Genomic DNA, 19,702 nt, shown 5'->3' with positions numbered 1-19,702 from the left:
TCGTAACAGCAGGAGGTAGGAGGATATGAAAGGATAGTCGTAACAGCAGGAGGATATGAGAGGATAGTCGTAACAGCAGGAGGTAGGAGGATATGAGGGGATGGTCGTAACAGCAGGAGGATATGAGAGGATAGTCGTAACAGCAGGAGGATTTGAGAGGATAGTCGTAACAGCAGGAGGTAGGAGGATATGAGAGGATAGTCGTAACAGCAGGAGGATATGAGGGGATAGTCGTAACAGCAGGAGGATATGATCAGGATAGTCGTAACAGCAGGAGGTAGGAGGATATGAGAGGATAGTCGTAACAGCAGGAGGATATGATCAGGATAGTCGTAACAGCAGGAGGCAGGAGGATATGAGGGGTAGTCGTAACAGCAGGAGGATATGAGAGGATAGTCGTAACAGCAGGAGGTAGGAGGATATGAGGGGTAGTCGTAACAGCAGGAGGTAGGAAGATATCAAAATTATTTATAAATCCAATCAAATGTATTTATAAAACCCTTTTTACATCAGCTGTAAGGGTGCGTGCTGGTGGCAGGGAAGTCAGGCGCAGGAGAATGAACTTGGTATAAAATGGAGCAGTTTAATAAGTGCTCAAAAACTCAGAAAACCAAAATATACTAAATAATACAAGTGGGTACAAAACCCGTCGCACACCAGAACATAACTTGCACATAGCTTACAAACAATCACCGGCAAGGACAATGAGGGGGGACAGAGGGTTAAATTCACAACATGTAATGAATGGGATTGGAACCAGGTGTGATACAAGACAAGACAAAACCAAAGGAAAATTAAAAGAGCATCAGTGATGGCTAGAAAGTCGGCGACTTCGACCGCCGAACTCCGCCCGAACAAGGAGAGGGACCAATTTCGGCGGAAGTCGTGACTTCAGCAGATGTCACACAGTGCTATACAGAAACCCAGCCGAAAACCCCAAACAGCAAGCAATGCAGATGTAGAAGCACGGTGACTAGGAAAAACTCCCTAAAAAGTCCGGAACCTAGGAAGGAACCTAGAGGAACCAGGCTCTGAGGGGTGGCCAGTCCTCTTCTGGCTGTGCCGGTTGGAGATTATAACAGAACATGGCCAAGATGTTCAAATGTTCATAGATGACCAGCAGGGTCAAATAATAACCCCAGTGGGGATCTGTATTCAAATAGTTTTACAAAGTAGTCCGTTTTTGGGATCTGTATTCAAAAAGTTTGAAAAAGTAGTCCATTTTTGGGATCTGTTTTCAAATAGTTTTAAAATGTAGTCTGTTTTTGGGATCTGTACTGAAAAACTTTTAAAAAGTAGCCATTTTTTGGGGATCTGTATTCAAATAGTTTTAGTCCAATGTATCTACTATATTTGTTCCCTCTGAAAAGGAGATATCCCAGGTCTGATGCCACAACAAGTAGTTAAAACTAGAGTTATCCCAGGTCTGATGCCACAACGAGTAGTTAAAACTAGAGTTATCCCAGGTCTGATGCCACAACGAGTAGTTAAAATTGAGTTATCCCAGGTCTGATGCCACAACGAGTAGTTAAAACTAGAGTTATCCCAGGTCTGATGCCACAACGAGTAGTTAAAACTAGAGTTATCCCAGGTCTGATGCCACAACGAGTAGTTAAAACTAGAGTTATCCCAGGTCTGATGCCACAACGAGTAGTTAAAACTAGAGTTATCCCAGGTCTGATGCCACAACGAGTAGTTAAAACTAGAGTTATCCCAGGTCTGATGCCACAACGAGTAGTTAAAACTAGAGTTATCCCAGGTCTGATGCCACAACGAGTAGTTAAAACTAGAGTTATCCCAGGTCTGATGCCACAACGAGTAGTTAAAACTAGAGTTATCCCAGGTCTGATGCCACGAGTAGTTAAAACTAGAGTTATCCCAGGTCTGATGCCACAACGAGTAGTTAAAACTAGAGTTATCCCAGGTCTGATGCCACAACGAGTAGTTAAAACTAGAGTTATCCCAGGTCTGATGCCACAACGAGTAGTTAAAACTAGAGTTATCCCAGGTCTGATGCCACAACGAGTAGTTAAAACTAGAGTTATCCCAGGTCTGATGCTACAACGAGTAGTTACGACAAGAGTTATCCCAGGTCTGATGCCACAACGAGTAGTTAAAACTAGAGTTATCCCAGGTCTGATGCCACAACGAGTAGTTAAAACTAGAGTTATCCCAGGTCTGATGCCACAACGAGTAGTTAAAACTAGAGTTATCCCAGGTCTGATGCCACGAGTAGTTAAAACTAGAGTTATCCCAGGTCTGATGCCACAACGAGTAGTTAAAACTAGAGTTATCCCAGGTCTGATTTGTTGCAGTGTTTTTTGTTCCAGTACTCACTGACTATCTTGTCTCTCTCTTTTCTCTCCTCCAGTCTGTAATGTGGACTCCATGCTCCTGTTTCCGTCAGCTTCCTCTGAGAACTATGTCACCTTCTCCCGGAGCTTCCCTGCTCTTCCAGAACTCTCCGTGTGCCTGTGGATCCGCGTCGACGTCGGTTACGTAGGAACGCTCCTCTCTTACGCTACGGAAGACAACGACAACAAACTAGTCCTGTACGGACGCAACTCCTCCTCCTCCTCATACTCTTCCTCCAGCCCCAGCCGAGCAACCCTGGACTTCGTGGTGGGAGACCCTGCGTACCGTGAGCTCCCTGTGGACTCTGTGCTGGACGGGTGCTGGCACCACCTCTGTGTCCTCTGGTCCTCTATCCAGGGACGATTCTGGCACTACACCGACCGGCGCCTGACCTCCGCAGGGTCACGGTTCAGGAAGGGTTACGAGGTGCCGGGAGGGGGGTTAGTGGTGCTGGGAGCAGAGCAGGACAGCCAGGGGGGAGGGTTTGATCCCACCGAGGGGTTCGTGGGGCGCCTGGCGGGGTTCACAGTGTGGGACCGGGTGTTGAGTCCTGGGGAGGTGACGGGGGTGGCTACGGGGAGGGGGGTACCCCGGGGGGTGGTGCTCGAGTTGGGGGACGTTGACGGAGTTCATGGGGAGGTGCAGCAGGTAGCCTGCGAGTGCCTGGAACACTGTAGCTGAGACGTCTGATTCCAAACCGACACTAATCGCTCGTCCCTCATCCCTCGTCCCTATAGGCACTCCTAGATCTACAGTGTGGTCCTTTAGGGCAGAGTGGGCTGGTTTTTACTCCTCTGTACTCGATTGATCAATTAAGGTAATTGATTTCCCCTCACCTGGTTGTCTAGGTATTAATTGGGCGTTAATTAAAAAGAAATAATAACAAATAACAACAACCAGCCTACGGGTTTACTTGGGATTCAGCTGTCGAAATGTTTTAATATCAATCAATTAACTACCAGGGAGAATGAAGACCGGCAGAACTGCCCTTCGGACTTAATGTGGACCTATATTGAAAGAGGAACCCTAACACTTCTCTGACCTTAAACAGTGCCACTGACACACTGTAAAATGAGCATGTGAATGAAAGCCATCAATTATTACTTAAAGCAATGTTATATGGCTAAACAAAGACTGTTTCATATCATATATATTGTTACCCAGCAACAGATAGACAGAGAGAGAGACAGACAGACAGAGGGAGGGACAGACAGACAGAGGGACAGACAGACAGAGGGACAGACAGACAGGCAGAGGGACAGACAGACAGGCAGAGGGACAGACAGACAGACTGTTTAACGTTCAGATTGTTCTGTTATAAAGTCAACAGACTAGCTGCTAGTTGACCAACTGACATCTGATGTCAGTTATTATCATGCTAATAAATCAAGATGATGTCAGTTATTATCATGCTAATAAATCAAGATGATGTCAGTTATTATCATGCTAATAAATCAAGATGATGTCAGTTATTATCATGCTAATAAATCAAGATGATGTCAGTTATTATCATGCTAATAAATCAAGATGTCATTTGGAGCTGCTCTCTACTCTACTGGATATATAACAGTCATCATTCATGAGACAAATGATCCTTTATCTATAAACATTGATTCAGTCAGTTCGTTTGTATTTGTTTGTATGTCTTTGTTATGCATGGTTTTGTCTTGTCAGTATATTATTTCATTTGAGAGGGAAAAGCATAGCTTTTTTCTGTTGCCTACTTGAACTATTTCAATTTCCAAGGTCCTTGATATAAGACTGCCACAAATACCTAGATTATTCAATAATTAACCACCAACATGTAAACCATCAGTTCTTCATAATATGACATCGATATCACTGCCTAGCTCTTATGCTGTAAAATATTGGCAAAAATGCGTCTTCCTCTCTGTTTTTGTCTCAGCTGTCAGTTAGAGAACTATAATTCCCAGAAATCCATGCGAACAACAGTTATGTTTGACCCTGTGTGCCACCGGTAGAAACCATCACGAGTTCGCTTATGATTTTAGTCATGTGGAATATCTTAATTGTTCCCTATTTACGTCCTCACTCATCTCTCCTTATCTCCTTTTCAAAACCTATTGGAGGAGATGGTCAGAGAGGCGGGACCTCTGCATTTCTCCTCCAATGGGTTTTCAGAAGGAGACGAGGAGAGAGGACGCGAGGTGATACTCGTTGAGATCATCCCATAGGAAGCTAGAATGAGAGGTAGTTATCCAGACACAACTGCAAATTAAAAACAATCTCACTGATTGAGAGAGTGGAGAAATACCACGAGTAAGCATGGCTAATATCACGAAGAAAGTGTCGTGGTCGAGCCGAGGTGACGAGTCCGGTGGCGGCGAGAGAACCCCACTTCTCAACGGTTCCGAAGAAGTCCGATACACCAGACAGGTAGGGCTAGCATGCTAGCTAGCTAAACTAGCGAACACAAGCCGAACTGTCTAACGTTGCCGCTATGTGCCAGCTAGGTATGCATGATGTTTTCTAAGAGTAAAACATTATGTTTTGGTATGAGATTAATGATTTAGTTAATTTGCAGTTCTGTAAAAAACGAGTGCCCCGCTTGTGGTTTGTTGCATGCAGGCGTTTGCAAATGCTGCTAACAACAAATGTAAACGTCATAGGATGGAGTTGGAGTTTGCTTTTTGTCTGAAAAGCATCCTCCAACTCCATCATATGACGTTTACATTTGTTGTTACCAGTGAGGACGTAAAGAGGGAACACGTTTTAGAAGTTTAACATATCGATGCCCATTTAACAATATGCCAAAGACTGGCAGACGTAAGAAAAATAACTACAGAAAATCGTAATCTTTAAAACCAGAGTTTCAGAAAAGAACCTAATATAATAACAAACACTGAACTCCGACTATTTTCTTAAGGTACTCAGGGAATCAGCCTTTAAGCCTGTAGATTCTGCTCATTGCGTCATTCACCACTTCCTATTAAGTTACACAGGCATTACGACTAGAGTTAGTACTGTTTAATACGTTACGTAAATTACACTGGCATTACGACTAGAGTTAGTACTGTTTAATACGTTACGTAAATTACACTGGCATTACGACTAGAGTTAGTACTGTTTAATACGTTACGTAAATTACACTGGCATTACGACTAGAGTTAGTACTGTTTAATACATGTTACGTAAATTACACTGGCATTACGACTAGAGTTAGTACTGTTTAATACATGTTACGTAAATTACACTGGCATTACGACTAGAGTTAGTACTGTTTAATAAATGTTACGTAAATTACACTGGCATTACGACTAGAGTTAGTACTGTTTAATACATGTTACGTAAATTACACTGGCATTACGACTAGAGTTAGTACTGTTTAATACATGTTACGTAAATTACACTGGCATTACGACTAGAGTTAGTACTGTTTAATAAATGTTACGTAAATTACACTGGCATTACGACTAGAGTTAGTACTGTTTAATACATGTTACGTAAATTACACTGGCATTACGACTAGAGTTAGTACTGTTTAATACATGTTACGTAAATTACACTGGCATTACGACTAGAGTTAGTACTGTTTAATACATGTTACGTAAATTACACTGGCATTACGACTAGAGTTAGTACTGTTTAATAAATGTTACGTAAATTACACTGGCATTACGACTAGAGTTAGTACTGTTTAATACATGTTACGTAAATTACACTGGCATTACGACTAGAGTTAGTACTGTTTAATACATGTTACGTAAATTACACTGGCATTACGACTAGAGTTAGTACTGTTTAATACATGTTACGTAAATTACACTGGCATTACGACTAGAGTTAGTACTGTTTAATACATGTTACGTAAATTACACTGGCATTACGACTAGAGTTAGTACTGTTTAATACATGTTACGTAAATTACACTGGCAATACGACTAGAGTTAGTACTGTTTAATACATGTTACGTAAATTACACTGGCATTACGACTAGAGTTAGTACTGTTTAATACATGTTACGTAAATTACACTGGCATTACGACTAGAGTTAGTACTGTTTAATACATGTTACGTAAATTACACTGGCATTACGACTAGAGTTAGTACTGTTTAATACATGTTACGTAAATTACACTGGCATTACGACTAGAGTTAGTACTGTTTAATACATGTTACGTAAATTACACTGGCATTACGACTAGAGTTAGTACTGTTTAATACATGTTACGTAAATTACACTGGCATTACGACTAGAGTTAGTACTGTTTAATACATGTTACGTAAATTACACTGGCATTACGACTAGAGTTAGTACTGTTTAATACATGTTACGTAAATTACACTGGCATTACGACTAGAGTTAGTACTGTTTAATACATGTTACGTAAATTACACTGGCATTACGACTAGAGTTAGTACTGTTTAATACATGTTACGTAAATTACACTGGCAATACGACTAGAGTTAGTACTGTTTAATACATGTTACGTAAATTACACTGGCATTACGACTAGAGTTAGTACTGTTTAATACATGTTACGTAAATTACACTGGCATTACGACTAGAGTTAGTACTGTTTAATACATGTTACGTAAATTACGCAGAAATTACACACATGATAACTGAGCTGTTAGTATTACTGACTGCTGAATGTTAATACATGATAACTGAGCTGTTAGTGGTACTGACTGCTGAATGTTAATACATGATAACTGAACTGTTAGTATTACTGACTGCTGAATGTTAATACATGATAACTGAGCTGTTAGTATTACTGACTGCTGAATGTTAATACATGATAACTGAGCTGTTAGTATTACTGACTGCTGAATGTTAATACATGATAACTGAGCTGTTAGTACTACTGACTGCTGAATGTTAATACATGATAACTGAACTGTTAGTATTACTGACTGCTGAATGTTAATACATGATAACTGAGCTGTTAGTATTACTGACTGCTGAATGTTACATGTTTAATTGAAGACACAGACGTACAGTTGATGTCGGGAGTTTACATACACCGTAGCCAAATACATTTAAACTCAGTTTTTCACAATTCCTGACATTTAATCCTAGTAAAAATTCCCTGTTTTAGGTCAGTTAGGAGCACCGCTTTATTTTAAGGATGTGAAATAACAGAATAATAGTAGAGAGAATGATTTATTTCAGCATTTCTTTCGTTATATTCCCAGTGGGTCAAACGTTTGGAAGTCCCTTTTGCGAAAAAGCCTTACCTTCCTGACTGATGTCTTGAGATGTTGCTTCAATATATCCACATCGTTTTCCTTCTCATGAAGCCATCTATTTTGTAAAGTGCACCAGTCCCTCCTGCAGCAAAGCACCCCCACAACATGATGCTGCCACCCCCGTGCTTCACGGTTGGGATGGTATTCTTCGGCTTGCATGCCTCCCACTTTTTCCTCCAAACATAACGATGGTTGTTATGGCCAAACAGTTCTATTTTTGTTTCATCAGACCAGAGGATACTTCTCCAAAAAGTCCGATCTTTGTCCCTATGTGCAGTTGCAAACCGTAGTCTGGCTTTTTTATGGTGGTTTTGGAGCAGTGGCTTCTTCCTTGCTGAGCAGCTTTTCAGGTTATGTCGATTATAGGACTCGTTTTACTGTGGATATAGATACTTTTGTACCTGTTTCCTCCAGCATCTTCACAAGGTCCTTTGCTGTTGTTCACGGACTGATTTGCACTTTTCGCACCAAAGTACGTTCATCTCTAGGAGACAGAATGCATCTCCTTCCTGAGTGGTATGACGGCTGCGTGGTCCCATGGTGTTTATACTTGCGTACTATTGTTTATACAGATGAACGTGGTACCTTCAGGCGTTTGGAAATCGCTCCCAAGGATGAACCAGACTTGTGGAGGTCTACAATTTCTTTCTGAGGTCTTGGCTGATTTCTTTAGATTTTCCCATGATGTCAAGCAAAGAGGCACTGAGTTTTAAGGTAGGCCTTGAAATACATCCACAGGTACACCTCCAATTGACTCAAATGATGTCAATTAGACTATCAGAAGCTTCTAAAGCCATGACATAATTTTCTGGAATTTTCCAAGCTGTTTAAAGGCACAGTCAACTTAGTGTATGTAAACTTCTGACCCACTGGAATTGTGATACAGTGAATTATAAGTGAAATAATCTGTCTGTAAACAATTGTTGGAAAAATGACTTGTGTCATGCACAAAGTAGATGTCTTAACCGACTATAGTTTGTTAACAAGTGGTTGAAAAACGAGTTTTAATGACTCCAACATAAGTGTATGTAAACTTTCGACTTCAACCGTACTTTATTCCACAGGCATTATACATGTTAACTTAGTGATGCTCAATGTCAGCTAGGCCTACATGTTTACATTGAAGAAACAGACAGATCTTTCTAATTCTCTGCGCTGTGTAATGTGTTTGGTCCGTAGTTGTCCGGGGACGGTGGTATGTTTCACATAGGCAGACTGAGCACGGTGGATCTGGAGGAGGATATGACGTCAGACGAGGTAAAGTTCAGCTTTCTATCAATGTGACATCTCATCCGTCCGCTGCAGCAGCCTAACACGCTGACCTAACTGGCTGCTGCAGCAGCCTAACACGCTGACCTAACTGGCTGCTGCAGCAGCCTAACGCGCTGACCTAACTGGCTGCTGCAGCAGCCTAACGCGCTGACCTAACTGGCTGCTGCAGCAGCCTAACGCGCTGACCTAACTGGCTGCTGCAGCAGCCTAACGCGCTGACCTAACTGGCTGCTGCAGCAGCCTAACACGCTGACCTAACTGGCTGCTGCAGCAGCCTAACACGCTGACCTAACTGGCTGCTGCAGCAGCCTAACACGCTGACCTAACTGGCTGCTGCAGCAGCCTAACACGCTGACCTAACTGGCTGCGTTGTTGTGAGCGCAACTATTTCTAAGTAATACAGTGCCTTCAGAAAGTATTCATATCCCCTTGACATTTTGTGTTTACAGCCTGAATTCAAAATGTTTTAGATTGCGCACAGTACCCTGTAATGACAGTGAAAACATGTTTTTAGACTTTAATGAAAAATGAAATACAGAAATATCTAATTTACTTAACTATTCACACCCCTGAGTCAATACTTGTTAGAATCACCTTTGGCAACAATTACAGCTGTGTGTTTTTCTGGTTAAGTCTCTAAGAGCTTTGCACACCTGGATTGTACAATATTTACTCATTTATTATTTTCAAAATTCTTCAAGCTCTGTCAAATTGTTGATCATTGCTAGACAACCATTTTCAAGTCTTTCTATAGATTTTCAAGCAGATTTAAGTAAAAACTGTAACTCGGCCACTCAGGAACATTCACTGTATTCTTGATAAGCAACTCCAGTGTAGGTTTAACCTTGTGTTTTAGGCTATTGTCCTGCTGAAAGGTGAATTCATCTCCCAGTGTCTGGTGGAAAGCAGACTGAACCAGGATTTCCTCTAGGACTTAGCTCCATTCTGTTTCTTTTTATCCTGAAAAACTTCCCAGTCCTTAATGATTACAAGCATGCCCATAACATGATTCAGCCACCTCCATGCTTAAAAATATGGAGAGTGGTACTGATTTAATGTATTGGATTTGCCCCAAACATAACACTTTGTATTCAAGACCAGTCCAGTGACTGTCAACCCAACACAGGCTTAGCTGTTACGAACCCGGGTCCTGTGACTGTCAGCCCAACACAGGCTTAGCCCTTACGAACCTGGGTCCTGTGACTGTCAACTCAACACAGGCTTAGCCATTACGAACCTGGGTCCTGTGACTGTCAACCCAACACAGGCTTAGCCATTACGAACCTAGGTCCTGTGACTGTCAGCCCAACACAGGCTTAGCCATTCCACCAAGACTTCTGGGCCTCTTTACGAGTTTGCTAGGTGTTGGGGGTTAAGATTGATATTCTTAGCTATATTACGCCCAGTTCTAGGATGATGAGCTTTTCTAAGTTACCCTCGGCTAAACTAACCTTAGATCAGTCCTTATCAGTGTCTACAGCAGACTGATCAACCCTGATCCTAGTCCCAGGGACCCAGTCCTAAGGGGGGGTGCAGGCTTTTGTTCCAGCACAGCATTATTCAAGTAATAAACTCGTTCCTAGTCGTCATGACGATGGAAGGCGTTTGGACACAGATGATCAGACAAACCCCTAGCTTCACAGCCTTAGAAGCGTCTGACTGTTTCTCTAGTCAGTGAAATACACTATACCCTTTAGGGCCGATACCAGTATCGCAGTATTTTTTTTTCCCATGGCAAAAATGAAAACACGAAGCAGACCAAACTCGTTGGTCCTTTTTCAAAGCCTGCTGTATATAAAATATTGTGTGGTATTTCTTGGAAAATACATGACTCTGGATGACAACATAATGATGGTTGTTTCCAACATTAGGGCTGTTTTCCTAAACAAGTTATATATATTTAATCTGCAGAAGATCAGGTGAGTGTGACAGTCTAATTCCAGTACAGTGCTTCAGGCCTACTAAAATCTGGGGAACAAGTTGTGGATCTAGCTAGTCTATTAATAAACACAGGCCTCAAAATAGAACAATTGTGTGGTCTTAATACTTCCTACAAGCCTGACTGTAATCCACTGTAGCAGGTCTACAAGCCTGACTGTAATCCACTGTAGCAGGTCTACAAGCCTGACTGTAATCCACTGTAGCAGGTCTAGAAACCTGACTGTAATCCACTGCAGCAGGTCTAGAAGCCTGACTGTAATCCACTGCAGCAGGTCTAGAAACCTGACTGTAATCCACTGCAGCAGGTCTAGAAGCCTGACTGTAATCCACTGCAGCAGGTCTAGAAGACTGACTGTAATCCACTGCAGCAGGTCTAGAAGACTGACTGTGATCCACTGCAGCAGGTCTAGAAGACTGACTGTAATCCACTGCAGCAGGTCTATAAGCCTGACTGTGATCCACTGCAGCAGGTTTAGAAGCCTGACTGTGATCCACTGCAGCAGGTTTAGAAGCCTGACTGTGATCCACTGCAGCAGGTCTAGAAACCTGACTGTGATCCACTGCAGCAGGTCTATAAGCCTGACTGTGATCCACTGCAGCAGGTCTATAAACCTGACTGTGATCCACTGCAGCAGGTCTATAAACCTGACTGTGATCCACTGCAGCAGGTCTATAAACCTGACTGTGATCCACTGCAGCAGGTCTATAAACCTGACTGTGATCCACTGCAGCAGGTCTATAAACCTGACTGTGATCCACTGCAGCAGGTCTAGAAGCCTGACTGTGATCCACTGCAGCAGGTCTAGAAACCTGACTGTGATCCACTGCAGCAGGTCTAGAAACCTGACTGTGATCCACTGCAGCAGGTCTATCAGCCTGACTGTGATCCACTGCAGCAGGTCTATCAGCCTGACTGTGATCCACTGCAGCAGGTCTAGAAGCCTGACTGTGATCCACTGCAGCAGGTCTAGAAGCCTGACTGTGATCCACTGCAGCAGGTCTAGAAGCCTGACTGGGATCCACTGCAGCAGGTTTAGAAGCCTTACTGTGATCCACTGCAGCAGGTTTAGAAGCCTGACTGTGATCCACTGCAGCAGGTCTAGAAACCTGACTGTGATCCACTGCAGCAGGTCTAGAAACCTGACTGTGATCCACTGCAGCAGGTCTATAAACCTGACTGTGATCCACTGCAGCAGGTCTAGAAACCTGACTGTGATCCACTGCAGCAGGTCTAGAAACCTGACTGTGATCCACTGCAGCAGGTCTAGAAACCTGACTGTGATCCACTGCAGCAGGTCTATAAGTCTGACTGTGATCCACTGCAGCAGGTCTATAAGTCTGACTGTGATCCACTGCAGCAGGTCTAGAAACCTGACTGTGATCCAGTGCAGCAGGTCTAGAAACCTCACTGTGATCCAGTGCAGCAGGTCTAGAAACCTGACTGTGATCCAGTGCAGCAGGTCTAGAAACCTGACTGTGATCCAGTGCAGCAGGTCTAGAAGCCTGACTGTGATCCACTGCAGCAGGTCTAGAAGCCTGACTGTGATCCACTGCAGCAGGTCTAGAAGCCTGACTGTGATCCACTGCAGCAGGTCTAGAAGCCTGACTGTGATCCACTGCAGCAGGTCTAGAAGCCTGACTGTGATCCACTGCAGCAGGTCTAGAAACCTGACTGTGATCCACTGCAGCAGGTCTAGAAACCTGACTGTGATCCACTGCAGCAGGTCTAGAAACCTGACTGTGATCCACTGCAGCAGGTCTAGAAACCTGACTGTGATCCACTGCAGCAGGTCTAGAAGCCTGACTGTGATCCACTGCAGCAGGTCTAGAAGCCTGACTGTGATCCACTGCAGCAGGTTTAGAAGCCTGACTGTGATCCACTGCAGCAGGTCTAGAAACCTGACTGTGATCCACTGCAGCAGGTCTAGAAGCCTGACTGTGATCCACTGCAGCAGGTCTAGAAACCTGACTGTGATCCACTGCAGCAGGTCTAGAAATCTGACTGTGATCCACTGCAGCAGGTCTATAAGCCTGACTGTGATCCACTGCAGCAGGTCTATAAGCCTGACTGTGATCCACTGCAGCAGGTCTATAAGCCTGACTGTGATCCACTGCAGCAGGTCTATAAGCCTGACTGTGATCCACTGCAGCAGGTCTAGAAACCTGACTGTGATCCACTGCAGCAGGTCTATAAGCCTGACTGTGATCCACTGCAGCAGGTCTATAAGCCTGACTGTGATCCACTGCAGCAGGTCTATAAGCCTGACTGTGATCCACTGCAGCAGGTCTATAAGCCTGACTGTGATCCACTGCAGCAGGTCTATAAACCTGACTGTGATCCACTGCAGCAGGTGTATAAACCTGACTGTGATCCACTGCAGCAGGTGTATAAACCTGACTGTGATCCACTGCAGCAGGTCTATAAACCTGACTGTGATCCACTGCAGCAGGTCTATAAACCTGACTGTGATCCACTGCAGCAGGTCTATAAACCTGACTGTGATCCACTGCAGCAGGTCTATAAACCTGACTGTGATCCACTGCAGCAGGTCTAGAAGCCTGACTGTGATCCACTGCAGCAGGTCTAGAAGCCTGACTGTGATCCACTGCAGCAGGTCTAGAAGCCTGACTGTGATCCACTGCAGCAGGTCTAGAAGCCTGACCTGGATCCACTGCAGCAGGTTTAGAAGCCTGACTGGGATCCACTGCAGCAGGTTTAGAAGCCTGACTGTGATCCACTGCAGCAGGTCTAGAAGCCTGACTGTGATCCACTGCAGCAGGTCTAGAAACCTGACTGTGATCCACTGCAGCAGGTCTATAAGCCTGACTGTGATCCACTGCAGCAGGTCTAGAAACCTGACTGTGATCCACTGCAGCAGGTCTAGAAACCTGACTGTGATCCACTGCAGCAGGTCTAGAAACCTGACTGTGATCCACTGCAGCAGGTCTATAAGCCTGACTGTGATCCACTGCAGCAGGTCTATAAGCCTGACTGTGATCCACTGCAGCAGGTCTATAAACCTGACTGTGATCCACTGCAGCAGGTCTATAAACCTGACTGTGATCCACTGCAGCAGGTCTATAAACCTGACTGTGATCCACTGCAGCAGGTCTATAAACCTGACTGTGATCCACTGCAGCAGGTCTATAAACTTGACTGTGATCCACTGCAGCAGGTCTAGAAACCTGACTGTGATCCACTGCAGCAGGTCTAGAAACTTGACTGTGATCCACTGCAGCAGGTCTAGAAGCCTGACTGTGATCCACTGCAGCAGGTCTAGAAACCTAACTGTGATCCACTGCAGCAGGTCTAGAAATCTGACTGTGATCCACTGCAGCAGGTCTATAAGCCTGACTGTGATCCACTGCAGCAGGTTTAGAAGCCTGACTGTGATCCACTGCAGCAGGTCTATAAGCCTGACTGTGATCCACTGCAGCAGGTCTAGAAACCTGACTGTGATCCACTGCAGCAGGTCTATAAGCCTGACTGTGATCCACTGCAGCAGGTCTATAAGCCTGACTGTGATCCACTGCAGCAGGTCTATAAACCTGACTGTGATCCACTGCAGCAGGTCTATAAGCCTGACTGTGATCCACTGCAGCAGGTCTATAAACCTGACTGTGATCCACTGCAGCAGGTGTATAAACCTGACTGTGATCCACTGCAGCAGGTGTATAAACCTGACTGTGATCCACTGCAGCAGGTGTATAAACCTGACTGTGATCCACTGCAGCAGGTCTATAAACCTGACTGGGATCCACTGCAGCAGGTCTAGAAGCCTGACTGTGATCCACTGCAGCAGGTCTAGAAGCCAGACTGTGATCCACTGCAGCAGGTCTAGAAGCCTGACTGTGATCCACTGCAGCAGGTCTAGAAGCCTGACTGTGATCCACTGCAGCAGGTCTAGAAGCCTGACTGGGATCCACTGCAGCAGGTTTAGAAGCCTGACTGGGATCCACTGCAGCAGGTTTAGAAGCCTGACTGGGATCCACTGCAGCAGGTCTAGAAGCCTGACTGGGATCCACTGCAGCAGGTCTAGAAACCTGACTGTGATCCACTGCAGCAGGTCTATAAGCCTGACTGTGATCCACTGCAGCAGGTCTAGAAACCTGACTGTGATCCACTGCAGCAGGTCTAGAAACCTGACTGTGATCCACTGCAGCAGGTCTATAAGCCTGACTGTGATCCACTGCAGCAGGTCTATAAGCCTGACTGTGATCCACTGCAGCAGGTCTATAAGCCTGACTGTGATCCACTGCAGCAGGTCTATAAACCTGACTGTGATCCACTGCAGCAGGTCTATAAACCTGACTGTGATCCACTGCAGCAGGTCTATAAACCTGACTGTGATCCACTGCAGCAGGTCTATAAACCTGACTGTGATCCACTGCAGCAGGTCTATAAACCTGACTGTGATCCACTGCAGCAGGTTTAGAAGCCTGACTGTGATCCACTGCAGCAGGTCTAGAAGCCTGACTGTGATCCACTGCAGCAGGTCTAGAAGCCTGACTGTGATCCACTGCAGCAGGTCTAGAAGCCTGACTGTAATCCACTGCAGCAGGTCTAGAAGCCTGACTGTGATCCACTGCAGCAGGTCTAGAAGCCTGACTGTGATCCACTGCAGCAGGTCTAGAAGCCTGACTGTGATCCACTGCAGCAGGTCTAGAAGCCTGACTGTGATCCACTGCAGCAGGTCTAGAAGCCTGACTGTGATCCACTGCAGCAGGTCTAGAAGCCTGACTGATCCACTGCAGCAGGTCTAGAAACCTGACTGTGATCCACTGCAGCAGGTCTAGAAACCTGACTGTGATCCACTGCAGCAGGTCTATAAGCCTGACTGTGATCCACTGCAGCAGGTCTATAAGCCTGACTGTGATCCACTGCAGCAGGTCTATAAACCTGACTGTGATCCACTGCAGCAGGTCTATAAACCTGACTGTGATCCACTGCAGCAGGTCTATAAACCTGACTGTGATCCACTGCAGCAGGTCTATAAACCTGACTGTGATCCACTGCAGCAGGTCTATAAACCTGACTGTGATCCACTGCAGCAGGTCTAGAAACCTGACTGTGATCCACTGCAGCAGGTCTAGAAGCCTGACTGTGATCCACTGCAGCAGGTCTAGAAACCTAACTGTGATCCACTGCAGCAGGTCTAGAAATCTGACTGTGATCCACTGCAGCAGGTCTATAAGCCTGACTGTGATCCACTGCAGCAGGTTTAGAAGCCTGACTGTGATCCACTGCAGCAGGTCTAGAAGCCTGACTGTGATCCACTGCAGCAGGTCTAGAAACCTGACTGTGATCCACTGCAGCAGGTCTATAAGCCTGACTGTGATCCACTGCAGCAGGTCTATAAGCCTGACTGTGATCCACTGCAGCAGGTCTATAAACCTGACTGTGATCCACTGCAGCAGGTCTATAAGCCTGACTGTGATCCACTGCAGCAGGTCTATAAACCTGACTGTGATCCACTGCAGCAGGTGTATAAACCTGACTGTGATCCACTGCAGCAGGTGTATAAACCTGACTGTGATCCACTGCAGCAGGTGTATAAACCTGACTGTGATCCACTGCAGCAGGTCTATAAACCTGACTGTGATCCACTGCAGCAGGTCTAGAAGCCTGACTGTGATCCACTGCAGCAGGTCTAGAAGCCAGACTGTGATCCACTGCAGCAGGTCTAGAAGCCTGACTGTGATCCACTGCAGCAGGTCTAGAAGCCTGACTGTGATCCACTGCAGCAGGTCTAGAAGCCTGACTGTGATCCACTGCAGCAGGTCTAGAAGCCTGACTGTGATCCACTGCAGCAGGTCTAGAAGCCTGACTGTGATCCACTGCAGCAGGTCTAGAAGCCTGACTGTGATCCACTGCAGCAGGTCTATAAGCCTGACTGTGATCCACTGCAGCAGGTCTATAAGCCTGACTGTGATCCACTGCAGCAGGTCTATAAACCTGACTGTGATCCAGTGCAGCAGGTCTATAAACCTGACTGTGATCCAGTGCAGCAGGTCTATAAACCTGACTGTGATCCAGTGCAGCAGGTCTATAAACCTGACTGTGATCCACTGCAGCAGGTCTAGAAGCCTGACTGTGATCCACTGCAGCAGGTCTAGAAGCCTGACTGTGATCCACTGCAGCAGGTCTAGAAGCCTGACTGTGATCCACTGCAGCAGGTCTAGAAGCCTGACTGTGATCCACTGCAGCAGGTCTAGAAGCCTGACTGTGATCCACTGCAGCAGGTCTAGAAGCCTGACTGTGATCCACTGCAGCAGGTCTAGAAGCCTGACTGTGATCCACTGCAGCAGGTCTAGAAGCCTGACTGTGATCCACTGCAGCAGGTCTAGAAGCCTGACTGTGATCCACTGCAGCAGGTCTAGAAGCCTGACTGTGATCCACTGCAGCAGGTCTAGAAGCCTGACTGATCCACTGCAGCAGGTCTAGAAACCTGACTGTGATCCACTGCAGCAGGTCTAGAAACCTGACTGTGATCCACTGCAGCAGGTCTAGAATCCTGACTGTGATCCACTGCAGCAGGTCTAGAATCCTGACTGTGATCCACTGCAGCAGGTCTAGAATCCTGACTGTGATCCACTGCAGCAGGTCTAGAATCCTGACTGTGATCCACTGCAGCAGTTCTAGAAGCCTGACTGTGATCCACTGCAGCAGGTCTATAAACCTGACTGTGATCCACTGCAGCAGGTCTAGAAACCTGACTGTGATCCACTGCAGCAGGTCTAGAAACCTGACTGTGATCCACTGCAGCAGGTCTAGAAACCTGACTGTGATCCACTGCAGCAGGTCTAGAAACCTGACTGTGATCCACTGCAGCAGGTCTAGAAACCTGACTGTGATCCACTGCAGCAGGTCTAGAAGCCTGACTGTGATCCACTGCAGCAGGTCTAGAAGCCTGACTGTGATCCACTGCAGCAGGTCTAGAAACCTGACTGTGATCCACTGCAGCAGGTCTAGAAACCTGACTGTGATCCACTGCAGCAGGTCTAGAAACCTGACTGTGATCCACTGCAGCAGGTCTATAAGCCTGACTGTGATCCACTGCAGCAGGTCTAGAAACCTGACTGTGATCCACTGCAGCAGGTCTATAAGCCTGACTGTGATCCACTGCAGCAGGTCTATAAGCCTGACTGTGATCCACTGCAGCAGGTCTATAAGCCTGACTGTGATCCACTGCAGCAGGTCTATAAGCCTGACTGTGATCCACTGCAGCAGGTCTATAAGCTTGACTGTAATCCACTGCAGCAGGTCTATAAGCTTGACTGTAATCCACTGCAGCAGGTCTATAAGCCTGACTGTGATCCACTGCAGCAGGTCTATAAGCCTGACTGTGATCCACTGCAGCAGGTCTATAAGCCTGACTGTGATCCACTGCAGCAGGTCTATAAGCCTGACTGTGATCCACTGCAGCAGGTCTATAAGCTTGACTGTAATCCACTGCAGCAGGTCTATAAGCTTGACTGTAATCCACTGCAGCTGGTCTATAAGCCTGACTGTGATCCACTGCAGCAGGTCTATAAGCCTGACTGTAATCCACTGCAGCAGGTCTATAAGCCTGACTGTGATCCACTGCAGCAGGTCTATAAGCCTGACTGTGATCCACTGCAGCAGGTCTATATGCCTGACTGTGATCCACTGCAGCAGGTGTATAAGCCTGACTGTAATCCACTGCAGCAGGTCTATATGCCTGACTGTTATACACTGCAGCAGGTCTAGAAGCCTGACTGTAATCCACTGCAGCAGGTCTATAAACCTGACTGTAATCCACTGCAGCACGTCTAGAAGCCTGACTGTAATCCACTGCAGCAGGTCTATATGCCTGACTGTAATCCACTGCAGCAGGTCTAGAAGCCTGACTGTAATCCACTGCAGCAGGTCTATAAGCCTGACTGTAATCCACTGCAGCAGGTCTATAAGCCTGACTGTAATCCACTGCAGCAGGTCTATAAGCCTGACTGTAATCCACTGCAGCAGGTCTAGAAGCCTGACTGTAATCCACTGCAGCAGGTCTAGAAGCCTGACTGTAATCCATTGCAGCCGGTCTAGAAGCCTGACTGTAATCCACTGCAGCAGGTCTAGAAGCCTGACTGTAATCCATTGCAGCCGGTCTAGAAGCCTGACTGTAATCCACTGCAGCAGGTCTATAAACCTGACTGTAATCCATTGCAGCAGGTTTAGAAGCCTGACTGTAATCCACTGCAGCAGGTCCATAAGCCTGACTGTAATCCACTGCAGCAGGTCTAGAAGCCTGATTTAGCAGTCTGAAAACTTGGATTTAACCATTGCAAAATGATCTGCCAGTGAATAAGACGACTAACCAACAGCCAGTCTTGAGTCATGGGCTTTGTAAAGCACGAGTGTGGAAAATCCATGCCCCGTTTTAGTTCCACTTCAAGCTATTCCTGTGTTTGGCAATCCTGCCCTGTTCTGTTAATCTATGGTCATTCTGAGTTTTACTTCTCCTAGTCTGGTGAAGCTTTCTCCCCTGGGTTCTGAAATGTTTTGTCCAAGGAGCTCTATTTTAGTGGACTGGTACATTCTAATGCCTTGATTCCATCCAAAATACACAGCGAAAGGATTGAATACTTCATCGTGTGTACCTCCCAGATTGAAAAAATGTGTTGTGATATTGTGTAGAGACGCAATTTTACAATTTTAAATGACTGAAAACGTGTGAATTCTAGTGATGCAATTACATATTGGGATATTACTTTTGACGATATCACAATATTATTTTTGCACTAGAATTCTTGGTGCTGTACCTGCACCAAGACCCCAGTCTTTATTTTCTTCATAGCTCATTCTCCATCTTCTTTTTTAAAATAGGAAGCACTTTTATTTCCATGATTTGATCAAAACTTGTTTTCCATTGGCTCTCTCTTGTCTCTCTGCAGCTGACATCGC

The 19,702-nt window shown here is 45.6% G+C and overlaps 2 protein-coding genes across 2 annotated transcripts in view; both read left to right on the top strand.

Moving 5' to 3' along the window:
* LOC115199599 (pentraxin-4) overlaps positions 1–3,036 on the top strand; it is a 10,429-nt gene extending 7,393 nt beyond the window's left edge. Inside the window, exon 2 of the mRNA XM_029761951.1 lies at positions 2,372–3,036. Coding sequence (XP_029617811.1) covers positions 2,372–3,036 — 665 coding nt within the window. The remainder of the gene's footprint in view (positions 1–2,371) is intronic.
* Positions 3,037–4,641: 1,605 nt separating this feature from the next.
* LOC115208319 (H(+)/Cl(-) exchange transporter 7) overlaps positions 4,642–19,702 on the top strand; it is an 82,903-nt gene continuing 67,842 nt past the window's right edge. The window contains exons 1-2 of the mRNA XM_029776273.1: positions 4,642–4,752; positions 8,749–8,826. Of these exons, the coding sequence (XP_029632133.1) occupies positions 4,642–4,752; positions 8,749–8,826 (189 nt within the window). The remainder of the gene's footprint in view (positions 4,753–8,748; positions 8,827–19,702) is intronic.

This window comes from Salmo trutta, chromosome 1 (genome assembly GCF_901001165.1).
Source record: "Salmo trutta chromosome 1, fSalTru1.1, whole genome shotgun sequence".
Classification (NCBI taxonomy): Eukaryota; Metazoa; Chordata; class Actinopteri; order Salmoniformes; family Salmonidae; genus Salmo; species Salmo trutta.
This window is presented reverse-complemented; position numbering and strand designations above follow the sequence as displayed.